The following is a 21,254-nucleotide window of genomic DNA, read 5'->3' as shown; positions in this document are numbered from 1 at the left end:
TTAGCAAATGTGATCCCAGCTTTCACTTTGACACCAGTTATGAAATAATCCAGCCCATGGCAAGGACACACAGTGTATGAGTGGGAGTCAATTTAGCAATTTGGGAATAACAATGTTTTTCATCAAGATGGCATTGAGCTCATCTATTAGCATACCCTGTGCTTTCCTGCTTGACATTGGTTACAGAATTTAAAAGAAACGAGAACTTTACTGCACACTCAGAGGTCAGCTGCCTATAGAACATAAGGTCAGAATATTCAAGGGATCACAAGCAGTAATATTAGATTTGGCTTTTTGGTTTGTTTTTCTTTCTAGACATGCTACCTTTACTACAGAGCATTTTTTCCATCCTAGTAATGACAGAATTTGTTCTAGGAAATTTTGCCAATGGCTTCATAGTGCTGGTGAACTACATTGCGTGGGTCAAGAGACAAAAGATCTCCTCAGCTGATCAAATTCTCACTGGTCTGGCTGTCTCCAGAATTGGTTTACTCTGGGTAATATTAATAAATTGGTATGCAACTCTGTTGAATCCAGCTTTATATAGCTTAGAAGTAAGGCTTCTTGTTCATATTGCCTGGACAGCGAGCAATCATTTTAGCATCTGGCTTGCTACTAGCCTCAGTGTATTTTATTTGTTCAAAATAGCCAATTTCTCTAACCTTATTTTTCTTCGCCTAAAGTGGAGAGTTAAAAGTGTAGTTTTTGTGATGCTGTTGGGGTCTTTGTTCTTTTTGGTTTTTCATGTTGCAGTGGTAAGCATATATGAGCAAATGCAGATGAAGGAATATGAAGGAAACATCACTAGGCAGACCAAACTGAGGGACATTGCACAGCTTATGAATATGACTGTATTCACGCTAATGAACTTTGTACCCTTTGCTATATCCCTAACATCTTTTCTGCTGTTAATCTTTTCCCTGTGGAAACATCTCAAGAAGATACGATCCGGTGGTAAAAGATATCAAGATTCCAGCACCAAGGTCCACATAAGAGCCATGCAGACTGTGATCTCTTTTCTTTTGTTATTAGTTTGTTACTTCCTGACTTTAATTGCCATAGTTTGGAGTTCTAATAGGCTGCAGAACAAGTTGATCTTCTTGCTTTGCAAGGCTATTGGAATCCTGTATCCTTCAAGCCACTCATTTATCCTGATTTGGGGAAACAAGAAGCTCAGAGAGGACTTTCTGTCATTTCTGTGGCAGCTGAAGGGCTGGCTGAAAAAAGGATATAAGAGGAGCATCATGTGTCTTCTAGGAGAAAACAAATTGATGGAGTCTGTAATATTTTTTTCTTCTACTTCTTTTTCTAATGAGTATGTAATTGAGCAATTTCCAAAGATTTACCTAAAAAAGTCTTTTCTCTGAGCATTAACAAAAAGTATATGTGTGTATATATCTGTGTGTATTTATGAAAAATATAAGAAAGATCATAAGATTATTATATCATTAACCCACATTTTTCAGGTAAGTAAGCTAATTATACAAAATATTATAAGAAATTTCTCAAGATTATGAAGCAATGGATATTTTATATACATATTCTATGTATTATCTTCCAACTGAAGAATTTATGATCTATATTTATACATTTTCCAGAATCATAACTGAATCTCAGGAAATCATTGCTATTTCCGATTGTCATCAGCACCACACACATGTATCATGGTGTGTTTAAATTTTATTGTTTGAATCTTCAGTCTTTTGGGTGGTAATGATATTCAGTTGTAAATCACACATTGAAGATGAATGTTTGGGGTAGATATTATTTCATCATGAATTTTTTTGGCTCTGATGGCTATTGTTAGAAAAAGATGCACACAATAAGATTCAAGAGTGAACAATATTTGGAGTACATTCGGAGTACATTTTATTTATGTGTACAATAAACAGTACCAAAGAATATTAGAATTAATACAAGTAGGTAAAATCTTAGAAAAAAATCAAGTTCTACAATAGGAAAGAAGGAGAAAGAAAATCACGACTTGCTTTCAGGTTTCTATCTTCCCATAGGCAGTTAGGAAAGTCATTTCTTAAAGTTTTGAATGAAGAAGACCTTTTTCAAAGTTGAGGTCTGATGTCTAATTGTTCAGTTTTCATCTTTGAATCTCTGAATTGCCAATATTTTCTCTACCTTGCTACCTAAAAGCTTCTGTTAAACTTCAGATATCAAGACTTAGATCTTCCTTGTCTTATATATATGTTCATTATAAGAATAGTACATAATGTAATTATGTAATGTAATGTAATTATGGTACATAATGACCTTCCTGCATATATTAAAATAGTATCTATTTTGTTTACGTAATAATTATAGGGGATGTCTCCAATAGCTATTTTATTATAATCTTGTGGAAAATAATGAAATAGTTTATTGACATATTATTAATAGCAAATTCCTTAAAAGAAAGAAATGAGTAACCTTGCTTGCCTGAATTTACACATCTATATTCATTCTTTGTATTATGAAATTTTATTTTTTTAAAGATTTTTTTATTATTTATTTATTCACGAAAGAGAGAGAGAGAGATAGAGAGAGAGAGGCATAGGCATAGGCAGAGGGAGAAGCAGGCTTGATGCGGGACTCGATCCTGGGACTCTAGGATCATGCCCTGAGCTGAAGGCAGATTCTGTCTTATATTATGAAATTTTAAATTATTGAAGCCTTAAGATAAATTATTCTCACATCTAATTTATTCATTTATTTTTAATGATCTGTCTGCCCAGCAGAATATAAACAATGTAATGTGGAGATCATGTCTAGTTGTTTCTTGCTGACTCCTCAGGACATAAAGCCAGACTATAGAATAGTTGGTCCAAATGATATGCTCATGACTAAGAAATGAATAAACTATATTATGGTTGGAAAATAAGTAAAAGCAAAACTTGTCACAAAATCTGCAGGTTGCATGGATTCTTGGTTTTGTTTTTTCACCATCCAAATGCCTATAAACAAACCTGCCCATTTGTGTCATGAATAGGCTCCAAAACATCAAGTGACTCATATAATATAGACTTTAATTGCTCTCTACACAGTACTTCTCCCCATAGTTACCCAGGGAATCAGGCTGAACAAACGTATTCCATCTCTAACACGTGGCTTCCGGGATTGCCTTAGAGTCATCCCCATTCCTGACAGCAGGGAGGAAAAAGGTATATGGAGGAGTGTTCTCAGGAATATTCTGGTGGGATAGGACTGTAAATGATGCACATAATTTTCACTCATATTGTCATTCAGATTTCAGCCACATTGCCACAACTACCTGTAAGGGAGGCTAGGAAGTAGAGTCTCTGTGGCCCAGATGAAGAGGAGAAATGCAACTGAGGACATGGATATTGGAGGACTCTTGATTCCATTTCAATCAAAATAGCCAATAAATTATTGTAACACAAACAGTTTCTACCTTTAGAAGCATGATGTAGCTTGTACATGTCACTTTGATAATTTATACATGCCCTAATATGAGTCTTGATTATCAACTCTTTTTCTCTATTTCTTCATAAATTCTAAAGAACTCAAGTTCAAGCTAAATGTTCCTATCCATATAAAACCACAGTTGATTCTGCACTGTAGCATTTGTAGCTTCCTCATATATATTGCCAGTGTATGTTGCTTATAACTTCTGATTTAACTCTTACAATATTATGCACTCATTATTTATACTTACTTGCTCTAGGAATGAAATGTGCTCTTTGAACTATAAATCATTAGATTATTCATTCTTGTAAATCATATTGAATCCATAAGAATACTTGATAGGTAGAAAGATCTTATTCAATGAGTGACAAATAATGACTGAATTTTATAAACTTTTTTCTAGGAATTTCTATTCAAAATCTAAAATATTTGCATTCAAATGTGTGGCTCAGGGAAGATGAAAGTAGAACTTAGGGCAAAATAATCTCATATTTGAATGTTTTCATACCTGACTTCATCCCTTTAATCATTAGGACAAATGGACATTTTCAGGTCATATAAAGTTAAGTGGACATTGATTAGCGTTTACTCTGGAAGTTAGAGAGTAGCTGACTAAGTAATTGGAGAGGTATTCATGAAGCTTTGTCTCTCTTCCCAGAACTGTTTGGTTTAGCACTGGAAGTACAATATCAATAGAGTGAACTAATCTTTTGTGAAGAGCTCTGAAATTATATCACATCGAATTTTGGCTGTCCTTTCTGGAATTACGATGAAAACATTTTAAGTGGATGTCAACCTGACACTGTTTAGCTATAAAAGTGTCAGTGAGGCACCACCTCGGAAATATGTTCATGGACATGTTGTTTGGAATGAAGATCTCTTTCTGGTAGTGGCCACAGAAGAAGTCCTCTTAGGAATGCAGGGAAATCAGTTCATTGGCCTGGCCAACTGCATTGGCCAAAAGTGGGAAAGTCTCACCAACTGCATTGGTCAAGAATGCAAATCTCACCAACTTTACTGGTCAAGAATGGGAAAGTCTCATCAACTGATTTCATCCTTATCAGCTTGGCTATGACCAGAATCACCCAACAGTGGGTAGCACTATTTGATTAATTTATGATGGAGCTGTCTCTACATCTCTGTGCCACTGACAAACCAGCAAAAGTGGTTACTATTTTTTGGGCACTAACTAATCACTGAACTACCTGGTTTGCCATCTTCTTCATGTTTTCTGCTTCCTTAAGGTACCCAGGTTTTTCTACTTTTTCTTATTTTTTTCTTTAAGTATTTTATTTATTTATTTGAATAGAATGAGTGAGAGGGAGCAAGAAAGAGAGTGCACAAGCAAGGGTGGGGTGTGGAGAGGCAAAGGGAGAGGGAGAAGCAGGCTCTCCACTGAGCAGGGAGCCTGACATGGGGCTCAATCCCAGAGTCCTGGATCATGACCAGAGCCAAAGGCAGATGCTCAATTGATTGAGCCAACCAGGTACCCTTCTCCCACTTTTTTATCTGGCTGAATTGGAGAGAAGAGAATGGGTCTTTTGCTTTTCCTGGGGCCTTTGTTCTTATAGTCTGTTAACCTCTGAATGCAGGATGGTCCTGGTGAGTTATGGATGAGTACCTTATAGAATACATGAGAGAAACATGACTTTGCATTTGGACATAAGTAAAACTTTCAGTCTTAGAAGGCCTCTGCTTCTCAGCTTGACCTATGTTACCTGTTTCTCCTGTCCCTGATCTCTTTGCTCCTTTTATTTCTGTTCTTGGTGGGACACCAAGAATTTGCAGCTCAACTTGATGGCTTAAGGAATCCAGCAGAGTCCCCACAGGGCCATGAAAATGGTGACAGCCTTCCTCCTCCTCTTCATCATTTCCTTATTTCCACTGGAATACCAAGTTGGATCTTCCTTAGGGTACAGAGATAACAATCAGGCCAAGATGTTTGTCATGGTGATTTCAGCTACTTTTCACTCAGGACACTCACTCTGATTTTGGGAAACAGCAAGTTTTTTTTTTTTTTAAAGAAGGATACCTGAGACTACTATGGCATCTTAAATTCTGAGAAAACAAATACATTTAGCTCATAGATAGAATTTGAAAGAAATTTCTGTATTCTAAGGGGGAAATACCTTAACAGAAGACCTTGTAAATTCATTTTCAATTTCAACATTCCTTCATCAGGTCCTATTAGGTGTTGAACAGCACTGAAACTTCCCTTATCCCATAGGTTACCTAATCAATGTTCTCAATGGGATCTGATATCATGTTTGGCTAAGGGAAATCTCTCTGCTATAGTAACACTTTTTGGCAACAGAAGTATTTGAGACATGAAGAAGAAAAGCTATCATTCTATAGAACAGAATATTAATAAATGTATGTACTATACAATGAAATATGGAAAAATGTATGTAATCATGGTAATAGGAAGAGTAAAGAATAACAACATTTTTTTGAACATAAGAAATTCTAAATTAGGATAGGAAAAGGATTATATTAAGTGTAATATACATGTAGTAATAGTTTATATAAATATAAACTGTGTAAGCATTAATCTGATATTACTAATTTTGGAAAGGATCTGAAGCAATGAGATTTTTCATACAGTGTTCATAGGATTAAACACTGGTAAAAACAAGTTTATGCAACAGTATGGCATTGTGTAATGAAGATGAAGATGCATCACTTGAGACATACTAACTTTACACCTATTTCTATTCACCGGAAAATGTTTGGTACTTGGGCACCAGGATATATATACAAAAATATATATATTACTACCTTTCTTAATAGCTGAAATGGAGAAATCATACAAATGTCTATTGTGATAGAGTAGGTAAATAGATTATGGCATACTGATACAATAGAATGCTATGAAACAATTCAAATGAACAAACTGAATCTAATAATCTCTTTTGGTTCTTTGCTAGAGAAAAAAAGACAAATATAGAAAGGTAAATTTTTGAAGTGTAATACATATTAGTGCAATGTTGGGATATGTTTGTGTATATGAAGTGCTACTTTGACTGCTGTAATAAAATAACCCAGACTTAATCTCAGTAACTGGAAACACAAATAAGCAGATGGAAAAATCTTGTTTTCTAATCATGTTATCAAAATATGAAGGAGAGGTTCCTGGGTGGCTCAATCAGTTAAGCATCTGCTTTGTACTCAGGTCATGATCATGGGGTCCTGGGATTGATCCCTGCATTGGGCTCCCTGCTCAGCAGGAATCTGCTTCTCACTCTCTGACCCTTTGCACCCCACCTCCTGATCATGCACTCTCTCTCAAATAAATAAATGAAAAATCTTTTAAAAATATTAAGGAAAGTTTCTGTATTATTATATAGAAGGTATATACATATCCATAAGAAAGTGCAATGTTGTTTTACTTGAGGTCATTTTGCCATAATTTTTAGAAAGTAGTAAAGGAAAACCTAACAAGTAAGTCACCATAAGTATATTGGTTTTAAGTTATTCTTGCCTAAGTAGTAGGTAAGATTTTATTCAAACAAGCTTTGATTCTGAGAATGATATAAGCATCATAAAGCCATGGAAAAGATTGGTAGCACTATCCTATCATATTGAACTCTGCCACTTAGAAAACTGGATGAAGAAACACCTGTTAGAGTTCTCCCATTCAGTCACCACCTACTACTAGCACCACCACCATCAACACAATCATCATTATCATTATGTATCTCATTTAATGGCTTATACCTGAAATGTTTTTTACACATGTAAGTTTGTGTCTATGTAATTTCCTAAAGATCCTTGTGGGTAACGTTAGTAAATAACAAAGTTGAAGTCAAGCTGAATACATGTATTGAGTGTTCCTTAGTGTGGGATTGTGTCTATGTAATTTCCTAAAGATCCTTGTGGGTAACGTTAGTAAATAACAAAGTTGAAGTCAAGCTGAATACATGTATTGAGTGTTCCTTAGTTTAAGTGTATTCCTTAAGCAAGTTATTTACAGTTGATTTTAAAACCACAAAGTAAATGCACAGAGTCCTATTTCTAACATTAGAAGTAAAGGGATTATTGAAAAATTAAGTCTTGCAATAGGATGGTGTCCTCTGATGATGCATTATATTTTGCTATTTGACTGGTGTTTGGAGATCCAAATTCTGTTCTTTGAATTTCCCCACAATAAGAGCCTCTGGTGATGATTCAGCAATAGATAAGCTGCCATCCAAGAAAGCTACCTACATCGTATTCATGGCCAATTCCTTTCAACTTGAAGAATGTCTAGACCACAATTTTATCTATTTTTTGGTCAAAATATGGGATAAGAAGGGAATTGTTTCTATTTTTCTTCTCACTACTAAAAAGAAAAAAAGCTTTCTTTAAGATCATAGTATTTTTTTAAAAGGATTTTTAAAAATGTATTTGAAAAAGAGAGATAGCAAGAGAGGGCATGAGTAGGGGGAAGAGGGAGAAATAGACTCCTTGCTGAGAAGAGAGCCTGAGGTAGGGCTAGATCCCAGGGCCCTGGGATCATGACCTGAGCTGAAGGCAGATGTTTAACCAACTGAGCCACTCAGGCACCCCAAGATCATAGTATTATGAGTATTTTACATTATGAGTATTTTATTCTAATAGAAGATGCTTTTAGAAGCAGGGCAAGAGATTGTTCTTATCACAGAATCAGTAAGACTAATGAAATGAAAAATCAAGATAACAAATTTAATACACATATTTAACAACCAAGTAGACAGAGTGGAATAAAGAATTAGTGAAATGGAAGTGTGAAGTATGAAGCATAAAGAACAAAATAAATGGAAAATACAGGTTAGCAGGTAAGAGACATGAACGTAACAGTCAGGAAGTCTAACACAGTCTGGAGCTCTAGAATGCTGAAGAGAGAAAATGGGTAGGAAAACATTATTATTTTTCACATAGTCATTTCTTAATTCATTGATTAAAAAACCACTAAATTCTTAGACAAGATAACAAAACCAACTTATAAACACTAAAGGAATCCAAAGATCAAGAGAAAAATCTTATAAATAGCCAGAGAAAAACAGATTATATTAAAAGAAATAGCTGTTTCAATGATTTTTAAATGAACTCTATATATATCTGGGAGCCAGGTAGTTTGGCTGGTTGTCAGTTTAGGTTAGATATTGCTGGGAAAATTTGATTCCATGCATGTCATTTTCCTCCTGGGACCAGTGTTTTAGTCTGGGCATGTTCTCGTGATGATTGAAGAAGAGCAAGACTGGGCTGGCCTCATTGGGGGAGCATTTCAAACCTTTACTGTGTCTCATCTATGAATTCTCAATTCATCAAAGCAACTTTACATGACTGAGCCCAAAGCCAAGGGGCAAGGCATTCACTCTGCCCATGGTAGAGAGTACTAGAAAATTACTATCTAAGGGTGTAGCTAGAGTGAGGATTAAATAATTTCAGGAAAATGAAGCTATCCAACCTAATTTATCTTTTTGGTTAAATGATTCAGGCTCCTCTTACATAAAAAATATGCTCAGTCCTATCTGAGTATCACTCAAAGTATTATTGTTAGAGTATTATTCTTGAATTTCAAGGATCTATATCCTATTTGGTTATGTCTCTTCTTAATCTGGTCAAATCAAGGAATTTAAGAGACAAGTTATTTTCCTGGCAACGATGTGATATATAGGGTTGAAATGACAGTATAACCATAAAGAATAGTCTCATTGAAATAAAGGAATAATAGAGAACATATTGCAATTATGGCTCATAGAAATTCTGGAATAATGCATAGGATATATTTTCATGACCTTTTACTTTGATTTTTAAAAATTATTTAATTTTTTTCCAGTTTAAGTAAGATAAATTGACAAAGTTGTAATATACTTAAGGTGTATAACATGATCTTTTTACATATGAAAGAATTCTCACAATCAAGTAAATTAATACATTCATCCTTTCAAATGGTTATCTTTTCTTTGATAAAAGAAGCTGAGGATCCACTGTCTTAGCAAATCAATTATACAATACAGTATTATCAACTGTAATTGCCATGTTATATACTGCATTCTCAGACCTTTTTCATCTCATAACTGAAAGTTTGTACCATTTTAGCAACCTCTCCTCATTTCCCCCACCTTCAGCCCCTAACAATCCCTTTTCTACTTCCTGTTCCAAAGGGCTTGCTTTTTTCTTTTTAGATTCCACATATACATGATAACACTCATTACTTACCTTCTCTGTCTGGTTTACTTCATTAGTATAATGCCCTCAAGGTCCATCTATGTTGTCACAACTGGTAGGATTTCTTTCTTTTTAAAGGCAGAATAATATTCCATTGTATATATACACTTATCACATTTTCTGACACTTAGATTATTTTCATACCTTGGGTATTGTGAATGACATTGCAGTGAACACAGGAGTACACATATCTCCTTGAGATAATGATTTTGTTTCCTTTGGATATATACCCAGAAATGGGAATTATGAATTACATGGTATTTCTCTTTTTAATTTCTTGAAGAACCTCCATTCTGTTTTCTATAGTGGCTGTACCAGTTTACATTTGCACTAAGTGTACAAAGGTTCCCTTTTCTCTACACCCTTGACAGAACTTATTGGTTGTCATATTGATAATAGATATCCTAACAGGTATGAAGGAATGTCTCATTGCAATTTTGATTTGTATTTCCCTATTGATCAGAGATGTTGAGCATCTTTTCATGTACCTGTTGGCCATTTGTATGCCTTCTTTGGAAAAATGTTTATTTGAGCACTTTGCCCATTTAAAAGCCAGATTATTATTATTTTTTATTGATCTGTATCTATGCCTTGTATATTTTTGATATTAACCTCTCATCAGGTCTGTGATTTTCTCTTATTTCATAGGTTGTCTTTTCATTTGTTGATTCATTCCTTTGCTGTGCAGAAGATTTTTAGTTTAAGATGGTCTCACTTGTTTATTTTTAATCTCTGTTGCCTTTGTTTGGTATCAAGTCCAAAAAATCATTTTGCCAAGACCGGTATCAAGGGGCTTATCCCTATTTTTTTTTCCCTAGGAGTTTTATGACTTCAGAGTTATGCTCAGTCTTTAGTCTATTTTGAATTAATTTTTGAGTATAATGTTATATTGGAGTCTAGTTTTATTCTTCTGCATGTTCATGTCCTGTTTTCCCAGCACCATTTATTTTATTTTTATTTTTTAAAAAAGATTTTATTTATTTATTTGAGGGAAGGAGAGTATGAGAAGGGATACTCTCATGAGATCATGACCAGAACAGAGGCAGATGCTTAACTGACTGAGCTGCCCAGGTGCCCCATTCCAGCACCATTTATTGAAGAGTCTTTCCTTGCCTCCATGTATATTCTTGTTGTCATTGTCCAAAATTAATTTTCCATACATATTGGATTTATTTCTGTGCTCACTATTCTGTTCCATTGAGCTATCTGTTTTCATGTCAATATCATTCTGTTTTGATTGCTATAGCTTTGTAATATAGTTTGAAATGAAGAAGTCTGATGACTCCAGCTTTGTTTTCCTTTCTTACAGGTGTTTTGGCTTTTCATGATCCTTTATGGTTCCACACAAAATTTAAGATTATTTTTTCTATTTCTGCAAAGCATGCCATTGGAATTTTTATAAGAATTGCATTGAATCTGTAGATTTGGTATGGATATTTTAACATTATTGATTCTTCCTATCCATGAACATAGACTATCCTTCCACTTATTTGTGTCTTCTTCATTATCTTTCATCAGTTTATAGTTTTTGGTACAGATTTTTTACCTCTCTGGTTAAATTTATACCTAAGTATTTTATTCTTTTTGATGATGCTATTTTTGGGATTTTTTTTCTTAACTCTCTTCCCAATAGTTTGTTTTTAATGTATAGAAACGTGACTGACTTCTCTGTTGATTTGATATCCTGTAGTTTTACTGATTTGTTTATTAGTTGTATCATTTTTTGTGGATTATTTATAACTTTCTATATATAATATAATGCCATTTATAACGGGAAGTTTTATTTCTTTCTTATTTGTATGTTTTTAAATTTTTTTCTTACATAATTGCTCTTGCTGGGGCTTCTAGTATAATCTTGAATACAAGTGGTAAAAGTGGGCATTCTTGTCTTATTCTTGATCTTAGAGGAAAAGCTTTTAACTGTTTGCCACTGTACATGATATTAATTATGGGTTTATCATATACGGCCTTTATTATTTTGAGATCTGTTCCTTTTATACTTAATTTGTTGAGAGTTTTTAACATGAAAGGATGTTTTATTTTGTCAAATGCTTTTTTTGCATCTATTGAGATGATAATATGAGTTTTATCTTTCATTCTATTAGTGTAGTACTCATATTTATTGATTTACATATGTCAAACCACCCTTGCATCTGAGGAATAAATCCCACTTGCTCATGATGTATGATCCTTTTTTAAAAATTTGAGATATACTTGTCATATGACATTGTAGAAGTTTGAGATGTACAATGTGTTGGTTTGATATATTAATATATTAAAGTATGGTTATTGTGGTAGTGTTAGCTAGGTGTATGACCATGTTAATTTTGAATTGGATACTGTTGAATTGGATGCTCTGATTGTTTAGCACACATATATTTACTATTGTTATTTCTTCTTAATGAATTTACCTCTTTACCAGTATATAATGATCTTCTTTGTCTACTATTATGTTTGCTTTAAGATTTTTCATCTATCTTCACTCTTTTCATTCTTTCTCTTTGTTTTTCTGATTAAATGATTTCAACTGCTCTGTCTTTCAGTTCACTACCCTTTTTTCTCTTGACTTGTGTTGAACTATTTTTTGAATTTTTCAGTATAATGATTTTTATTCTTCAGTTCCTTGATTTTTTGGGTAGTTTTTAATATTTTCTATCTCTTTGTTGTAATTCTTATTTTGTTTATGCATTGTGCTCCTGACCTCAGTAAACATCTTGAACATGATTTTGGACTCTTTATCTGGAAAATCACTTATCTCTATTTTATTAAGGCTGGTTTCTGGAGATTTATCTTATTCTCTTCTTTGAAACGTATTCCCCTGTTTCTTCATTTTCCTTGACTGTGTTGGTTTTTACACAGGCTATAAAACAGTCACCTCTCCCAGTCTTGATAGACTTGCCTTATGTAGGAGATGAGCCTCATCATCAACCTGGATGAGAACCTCTTTGCCTCTCAAACCTGTGTGATTGTCCAAGCTCTTTCTTTAGTTCTTAGTGGCTCCTGGTAGATGAGGGAGTGTCAAGATCCATCAGTGTCCCAAAGGTTTGGGAAATACCCTATGACACTTCATGCTCCCAGGTGAGTTCTAATTGTTTGCTCTTCAGCTCCCTAATACAGGCTAATTAGAAGACCAACTTTTAGGTGCAGCTGTGAAAGTCAGGACATGAGACATGCAGTCCAACTCCCATCAGGGATAAACTGCAAGATAGATGTTTTTGCCTACTTAGTCTGGCTGAGCCAGGGAGAATAATTACTATGAGTGACTGTGTACCCAAATATAACCACCTCTATGTTTTGTGCAGTCCTTGGAGACTCATGAATGTTGGGTGCCATTAGTTCCCAGAACTAGATGATTTGATGGCTAGTCCCTTAGTTGGCAGTTGCAAAAGTTGCAGTGCTAGATGTGTGTACAAACTCTTTTCAGGGAGAAGTTGGCAATTTGTTTTTATTGTTGGGGAAGCCAGAGGGAGAATTCAGGGGAAATATCACCAGCTCTTTGGTCTCCTGGGTTGATACCAGTCAGCACCTAGATACAGACTGGTTAGAAGCTGACCTATCAAGCAGCAGCTGGGAAACTGTGCAATTAAACCTCTTAGGGAATCACTAGGAGATGAGCTTTTTGCCTGCTCCCTCTGTGCAAAACTCAGGGAGGAGAGCCAGGTGGTTGTGCACCCTGTTAACAACTGTTCCTTTGTTAACTATGGTCCTATAGGATTCATGAATGCAAGCCCTGTTTGCTTTCAGAGCTATGTGATTTGGAGCCTTTTATCCTTCTGTCAAGCCAGCTACTTCAGGAAGATGAAAGCATGGTCAGATCAGTGAATTTCTTGAACAGGAGTCCATTGCCACACTTCTCTCACTGTGAAGTTAGTTCCTTGATCAGAAAAAAAAGCAGTGTGGAAAAACTGGATGGTAGAAAAGGTGTTCTGTGAGTGCATGGATCATAGTTTTGGCAGAAGCATTGTGTACAATGTAGGCAAATCCATATCCAGAGTAAGTGTCTATTCCAGGAAGAATAAGACATTGTGCCTTCCTTGATGAAAGCAGTTCAATATAATCAAAATGTCACTAGGTAACTGGCTGATCACTCTGGGGGACAGTGCCATGTCTGGGACTCAGTGTTGGTCTCTCTTGCTGGCAGAGTAAACATTCTACAGTGGCCATTGTGAGCAGAAGTTCATGTTACTGACCCCATGCATTATCTCCTTCCTGCCACCCATGGCCACATTGTTCATGAGCAAGAAAGAGGTGGCTGAGAAAAGAGGCTGATGTATTCATAGACTGTGTCATCTTATCCAGTTAATTCTTAAAATCCTCCTCTGTTTAGGTCGCCCTTTGGTGGACATTCACATAGGACACAAATATCTTCACGTTTTGTGACTATTTAGAGATGTCTGGCCACAAACATTCTCCTCATATTTTCTTGCCACTAAATTTCTATTCATGTTCCTTCTAATTCTTGATGACTCAGCCAAACCATTGGCCATAGCCCATGAATGAGTATATAATTGAATATCTGTTCATTTCTTCTCCCAAGTAAAGCTATACACAGCAGGTATATTACTTGGAATTCTGCCCAGTGGAAGTATTTCTTTTCACCACACTCAAGTCTTTTCTTCCTCTGGCAACTAATCAGAGATAATTCCCTATGAGGCTGTAGGTGCAGGCTAGGAGAGGCAATGTAGCAGAGTGGACATTGTGGACATTTGCCTTCTTCTTGTAACATACTTGTACCTTTGGGACTGCTCAGACCTAATCACATAGATATCACTTCCGTTTGATGATGACTATCACTGTCCATGTCCAAATTTGTGGCTTACTCAGTCAGATGACACCCATCTATGATGGGAAGCTCAATCACATGGTAATTTGGTTACCCATGATTAAGCATTCAGTCTCTTCTAAGGCCCAGTAGCAGGCCAAAAACTTTCTCAAAAGGAGACTAACGAGCTGTGGAAGATGGCAGGGCTTTGCTCCAAAACCCTGAGGGCCCACCCTCTGATCCTTCTATAGGGGTCTGCCGAAGGCTCTAAACATCATTCCTTTTTTTTTTTTAATTTTTATTTATTTACGATAGAGAGAGAGAGAGAGAGAGAGAGAGGCAGAGACACAGGCAGAGGGAGAAGCAGGCTCCATGCACCGGGAGCCCGATGTGGGATTCGATCCCGGGTCTCCAGGATCGCGCCCTGGGCCAAAGACAGGCGCCAAACCGCTGCGCCACCCAGGGATCCCTCTAAACATCATTCCTATCTGCCACTGCCATTTCATATAAAAGACTTTATCATCTATTCTATAGGCAAAATTTCATATTCATAATGACAGGCAAAGGCTTTTGTCAATTGCAAATAGAAACACAGAGAACTTGCTTCTTTGTACAACATCAGCTCTGGGATAGAATAAATACAGAACACCAAAATTCACTAGTACAGATATAAAATTTACTAATACAGATATTTTTCTTTCCAAAAGAAGCATGATATATCCTTGCACAAACAAACAGATAAACAAAAGACTCACAAACTAATTGCAGAGCATTTCTCGCTTGATAGAAGAGAGATCTTCTCTATCAAATAGATCAAAACATTAAATTCTGAGTTACCGTCACTATACCCATTTGTTATTGCTGTGCAACAGATTACCAGAAATTTAGTGGCTTAACTAAAAAAAAATTATTATGTCAAAGTTTTTTGGGGTCAGGAAACCGGGCAAGGCTTAGCTGCATTCTTGCTTCAGGATTGCATGAAGTTGAAATCAACATTTTGCAATGACTGCATTCTCATCTGCAGGCTTCACTGGAGAAGAATCCACCTCCAAGTTCATGCAGGTTGTTAGCAAAATTTATCTTCTTTTTCTTTTGTTTAAAGATTATTTATTTATTTATTCATGAGAAACACACACACACACACACACACACAGAGGCAGAGACATAGATAGAGGGAGAAGAGGAAGACTCCCCACAGGGAGCCCAATGTGGGACTCGATCCCAGGACCCCAGGATTATGACCTGAGTAGAAGGCAGATGCTCAGCCACTGAACCACCTAGGTGTCCCTAGCAGAATTTATTTTCTTGTGGCCCTTTCCATGGCTGCTTACTTCAAGGCCAACAAGAGTCTCTCACTCAAGGGAGGCCCAGCCACTCTTTTGAAGCTTAATCTGATTATGTGAAGCCCATGAAAGAGTGTCCCTTTCATTGAACTCAGAATCAGTTGATTTAGGATCTTAAGGATTTGCAACATCCCTTCATGCTGGCCATATTCTTCAGGCTAGAAATAAATCATATACTGAAAGCCACACTTAAAAGGAGGGAATTATGCAGGATATGAACAACAGGGAGTGGTAAACATGGGGACCATGGTAGGGTCTGTACACCACAGCGGCCACAAATAAGGAATAATATATATAGGCAATGCATAAATTGGAACCAAATTGGAATTAGTCAACATTCAGATTAGTAAATAAAAACACAGATTCAGAAAGAAAAGAGAAACTAGAGTTGGTGAAAATCCAATTGTATTGCCACTTAAGACTTACTTAAAGTCTGGACAAAACATGCCTGGGCTTGCAAAGCCTATAATAGACTAAAGTATAACTTTTAAAAGTTGAAAACATGAGTCTCCTAAAAATGTAAAGGTGGAATATATCAATGATTTATTTAACTCATGGATGGAGAAAGCAGCAGTCAGTAAGGTTGATTCCATATCTCTTTTTATCTGGAGTCAGATTCCTTCTACTTGAAAATCACTTATTAAGAGTTTCCACTGATGAGGTACTGCTGGGAGTTTGTTTCTCTGAAAATATCTATTTTGCCTTCATTTTTATTTAGTTAGTTATTTTTAATGTTAAGTTAACTTTAGTGAGATATTTACATATAGAACAACATGCCCATTTTACATATGTAATTTGATGAGCTCTATTATATACCTCCTTGAAACAATGATCATGATAAAGTATAGAACAATTTTACCACCCCCAAAAGTTATTTTATGTCCTTTTTTGGTCAGATTTCAGACAACAACTTTTGTGCTGTCTTAGTTTTGCCTATTTTAGACATCATACTATATGCACTTTTTTGCACAGCGCTTTTCTCAATTATCATAGTTTTTTTGAGATTAATTCACATTATTAAGTTTATTTCTTTTATTACTAAGTGGTATTTTATACTACAGATATTCCACAATTTGTTAATTCATCTCCCTTTTGATGTATATTTAAGCTATTCCCTGTAATGGACTCTAATGAGTAAAGCTGGTATTAACATTCCAGTGAAAGACTGTTTATGGACATATGTTTTTATTTATTTTGGGTAAATAAATACATGAGTGGAATAGCTGAATTGTTGGAATATGTATGTATAACTTTATTAGAAACTGTCAATCAGCTTTCCAAAGTGGCTGTCTTATTTTTCACTCAGCAGAAATACATGATGATTCTAGTTGCCTCATATCATAGCCACAATCTATCACGGTCAGTTTCTTTAATTTTAGCATTCTAGTGGGTTTGAAGTGGTTTTAATTTGCATTTCCCTTATGTGTCTTGATGTCGAGCACCTTTTTATTGGTTTATTATATCTTCTTTTGTTATGGGTCTTTTGAAATCTCTTGCTTATTTTCCTTAAATTGAGGTGTTTGTTTTCTTAAAAACAGTCCTTTGCTATATTTATAGTAGTTCTATGCCAAGCATTGTAATCTTCTTGATAGTGTCTTTTTATGAAGTATAATTCATCACTTTTTTTTGTTTTGTATGTGTCTGTGTTCATGTATATGCTCTAGCTAAGAAATCTTGGCTTATTCCAATGTTACAGAAATATAATCCAATTATTTCCTAGAAGCATTATTGTTTTATCTTTCATATCTAAATTTAAAATCACCTCAAATTAATTTTTATATTACATGAGGTAAAAATTGAAGTTCATTTTTTTCATACCATTATTTAGTTTTCCAGGATCATTTATTAAAAAGAATTTTATTTCCCATGGAGTTGTTTGGTTCCTTTGTCAAAAATGAACTGATCGTACATGTGTGTCTATCATTAGATACTGTTTTCTAATCCAGTGATCCACCTTTATAAGCAAACCACAGTACCATATTGACTTAATTACTGTAGCTCTGCAGTCACGAAATCAGAGTTGTATTTTATAGAGCAAAGGTTTTCAGTTTTGATATAGTTCAGTTTATTAATATTTAAGTTTTGTGTCATGCTTTTGATGTATCTAAAAGGTCTGCCCATCCCAAGTTTACAGAAGTTTTCTCCTATGTTTTATTCTAAAAGTTTTGTAGGTTTAGCTCTTATGTTTAAGTCTTTCATCAATTTTAAGTTAATTTTTGCATATGATGTGAAATAGAAGGTCTAAAATCAACTTTATTTATGTGGATATCCAATTTTCCTATCATCATTTGTTAGAAAAATGAGACATCATTTTCCCCATTGAACTGACATGGCACATTTTTTAAAGTCAGTTAACCATGAATATTAGTGCTGATTCCTGAACTTCAGTTGTGTTTCACTGCTTTATATACATCTATCTTCCTGTAACATCACAATATCTTGATGAATTCAGCTCTCTAGCAAGCTTTGAAATTAGGAACTGTAATTTTCCAAATTTGTACTTAAACAAATTCTTTTGGTTATTCTGGCTACTTTGCGTTTCTATATACTTTTAGGAATAGTTTTCACTTCTTGCAGGACAGCTTCTAGGATTTGGTAGGGATTACATTGAATGTATGGATCAACTCTTCACCTAAAGAGAGTCTCCTCTTGCTGGATTTTAGTTCAGTTGATTTTCTTTCCTTGCACAGCTCTGCAATGTATTTAAAACATAATTTTGACTTTTTTTTTTACCCTAATCCTGCTTGTTAACAAGAGGAAATCTTGTTTTGTTTTTTTTTTCAACTTGCTACATTGTACTCATTAATGGAAGCTTTTGCCCGTTAACTCTGAAGCATCTAATTACACAGGATCAAATGAATAACAGTCTTCTATGCCTGCTATGTACCAGAGAGGTAAAATAGAAAGCACTTTCACAAAAAAATGTACTAACTCCTCACAAAGACCACCTGAAGAGGATATAATCATCTGCATTTTATTCGGTGATTTTACTGAGGTAGAGAGTAATTTTAAAATAAGTTAGAGACATAGGAGGAAGAGAATCTGTGTTTTCCTCCTGGTATTCTGGCTCTAACATCCTTTGCTAAAGATAATTATGGTATAAAAATTGAAACTGAATAAAATCTGAGGGTAGAGGCTAATTTTAACATCTATTAATCTTAAAATATTAAGTAGTCAAAAGTGAATTAAATAGAAAATAAAACAGAATATTTATAGATATGGCAGTCCAGATTCTACAGTGGAAGCCCATGTCTTTTGGAAGTTTCCAAGGGATATTTATAAAATTCTGAATGTTTTAATTAAATAATATTTAAGTATTAAATCGACTCAAGAGAGAAATTTATCGTAGGCTTAAGCATGGGTCATATGTTTAATAATTACTAATAATGGGCTGAAAAGCTTGAATGAGAGAAAGATGGATTTAAACCTGGATGATCTCCCTGAAATACATTTTCCATTTTGAAAATTATAGGACATGGAGTTCCTGGCTGGCTCACTCAGTATAGCATGTGACTCTAGATCTTGGTGTTGTGAGTTCAAGCCCCACATTGGGCATAGAGCTTACTTTAAAAAAAAAAAAAATTTCCTTTTTCCTAGGACAATAATTTCTCAATTCATGACGTGTGTGTGTGTGTGTGTGTGTGTGTGTGTGCGTGTGTGCTTATGCAGTTGTAAACAATAGAAGTATGCATAAATGTTCGTTATCAGCAGCCAGCTTTTGGGAAGTATTGGTGTTCCCCCCAAACCCTTGATGTTTTGCTAGGAAAAGCTTGAATTCTTTCTACATAATTGTGACATTTAAAAAAATCTATAAAACTTAAAAAAATAAATCCATAATGAAGACAATCTTACTTATGGCTAAGCCCTATCTAACAATTAAGATACTCACTGTAATTCTATGTTTTGCGTTTTTCGATTTTACTATATGACAAATAGAGTCAATGAACACAAATTATGAAGAGGCTAAACAAGGAAAAAAATGGTAAAACACTGAAAGACAATATGGCCTCATTTGCATGCTAGCAAATGAGAATTCAGGGTTCATGTCAGCTTCCATCCTACAGCAAGGACTTAAGTGCATGAATAGGAGTTAATTTGAGCTGTTTGAGGAATAACTATGGTTTTCATCAAGACAGCATTGAGCTCCTCTATTAGCATACCCTGTGCTTTCCTGCTTGACATTGGTTACAGAATTTAAAAGAAACGAGAACTTTACTGCACACTCAGAGGTCAGCTGCCTATAGAACATAAGGTCAGAATATTCAAGGGATCACAAGCAGTAATATTAGATTTGGCTTTTTGGTTTGTTTTTCTTTCTAGACATGCTACCTTTACTACAGAGCATTTTTTCCATCCTAGTAATGACAGAATTTGTTCTAGGAAATTTTGCCAATGGCTTCATAGTGCTGGTGAACTACATTGCGTGGGTCAAGAGACAAAAGATCTCCTCAGCTGATCAAATTCTCACTGGTCTGGCTGTCTCCAGAATTGGTTTACTCTGGGTAATATTAATAAATTGGTATGCAACTCTGTTGAATCCAGCTTTATATAGCTTAGAAGTAAGGCTTCCTGTTCATATTGCCTGGACAGCGAGCAATCATTTTAGCATCTGGCTTGCTACTAGCCTCAGTGTATTTTATTTGTTCAAAATAGCCAATTTCTCTAACCTTATTTTTCTTCGCCTAAAGTGGAGAGTTAAAAGTGTAGTTTTTGTGATGCTGTTGGGGTCTTTGTTCTTTTTAGTTTTTCATGTTGCAATGGTAAGCGTATATGAGCAAATGCAGATGAAGGAATATGAAGGAAACATCACTAGGCAGACCAAACTGAGGGACATTGCACAGCTTATGAATATGACTGTATTCACGCTAATGAACTTTGTACCCTTTGCTATATCCTTAACATCTTTTCTGCTGTTAATCTTTTCCCTGTGGAAACATCTCAAGAAGATGCGATCCAGTGGTAAAAGATCCCAAGGTTCCAGCACCAAGGTCCACATAAGAGCCATGCAGACTGTGATCTCTTTTCTTTCGTTATTAGTTTGTTAATTCCTGACTTTAATTGCCATAGTTTGGAGTTCTAATAGGCTGCAGAATGGACTATTCTTCATGCTTTGCCAAGTTTTTGCATATGCATATCCTTCAAGCCACTCATTTATCCTGATTTGGGGAAACAAGAAGCTAAGAGAAGCCTTTCTGTCTGTTTTATACCAGGTGAAGTACTGGTTGAAAGACCAAAAACTCTCAACTCAATAAGAGGTAGCATTGTGTATGTTCTAGCAGAAAGTTGTTAACTGATACAGGTTGTTAGTATTTTATACCTCCTACTAGTTTTTCCATAGTGTAAGTAATTGAGTAATTTGAGACTTCTTCTTAGAAAAGTCTTACCTAAGCTTATCACAGAAAGAAAGGTGTATTCATGTACGTATGAAAAATGTAAGAAATACACCGTCACCAATTTTTTTCAGGTAAAAAAATCTAATTATATAATGTATTATAAGAAATTCCTGAGAATTATGAGGCCATGTGTATTTCACATACATA

The 21,254-nt window shown here is 35.1% G+C and overlaps 2 protein-coding genes across 2 annotated transcripts; both read left to right on the top strand.

Annotated features, from left to right (window-relative positions):
• The first annotated feature begins 317 nt into the window (after positions 1 to 317).
• Positions 318 to 1,367, top strand: CAFA-T2R43 (bitter taste receptor Cafa-T2R43). Its single transcript, NM_001145507.1, is given in 1 exon segment — positions 318 to 1,367. A coding segment is annotated over 1 exon segment (1,050 nt).
• An 18,669-nt stretch (positions 1,368 to 20,036) lies between these two features.
• Positions 20,037 to 20,966, top strand: LOC100682759 (taste receptor type 2 member 46-like). The gene is given in 1 exon segment (XM_038577905.1): positions 20,037 to 20,966. A coding segment is annotated over 1 exon segment (930 nt).
• The last annotated feature ends 288 nt before the right edge of the window (positions 20,967 to 21,254 follow it).

Source organism: Canis lupus, chromosome 27, assembly GCF_011100685.1.
Source record: "Canis lupus familiaris isolate Mischka breed German Shepherd chromosome 27, alternate assembly UU_Cfam_GSD_1.0, whole genome shotgun sequence".
NCBI classification, from domain to species: Eukaryota; Metazoa; Chordata; class Mammalia; order Carnivora; family Canidae; genus Canis; species Canis lupus.
This window is presented reverse-complemented; position numbering and strand designations above follow the sequence as displayed.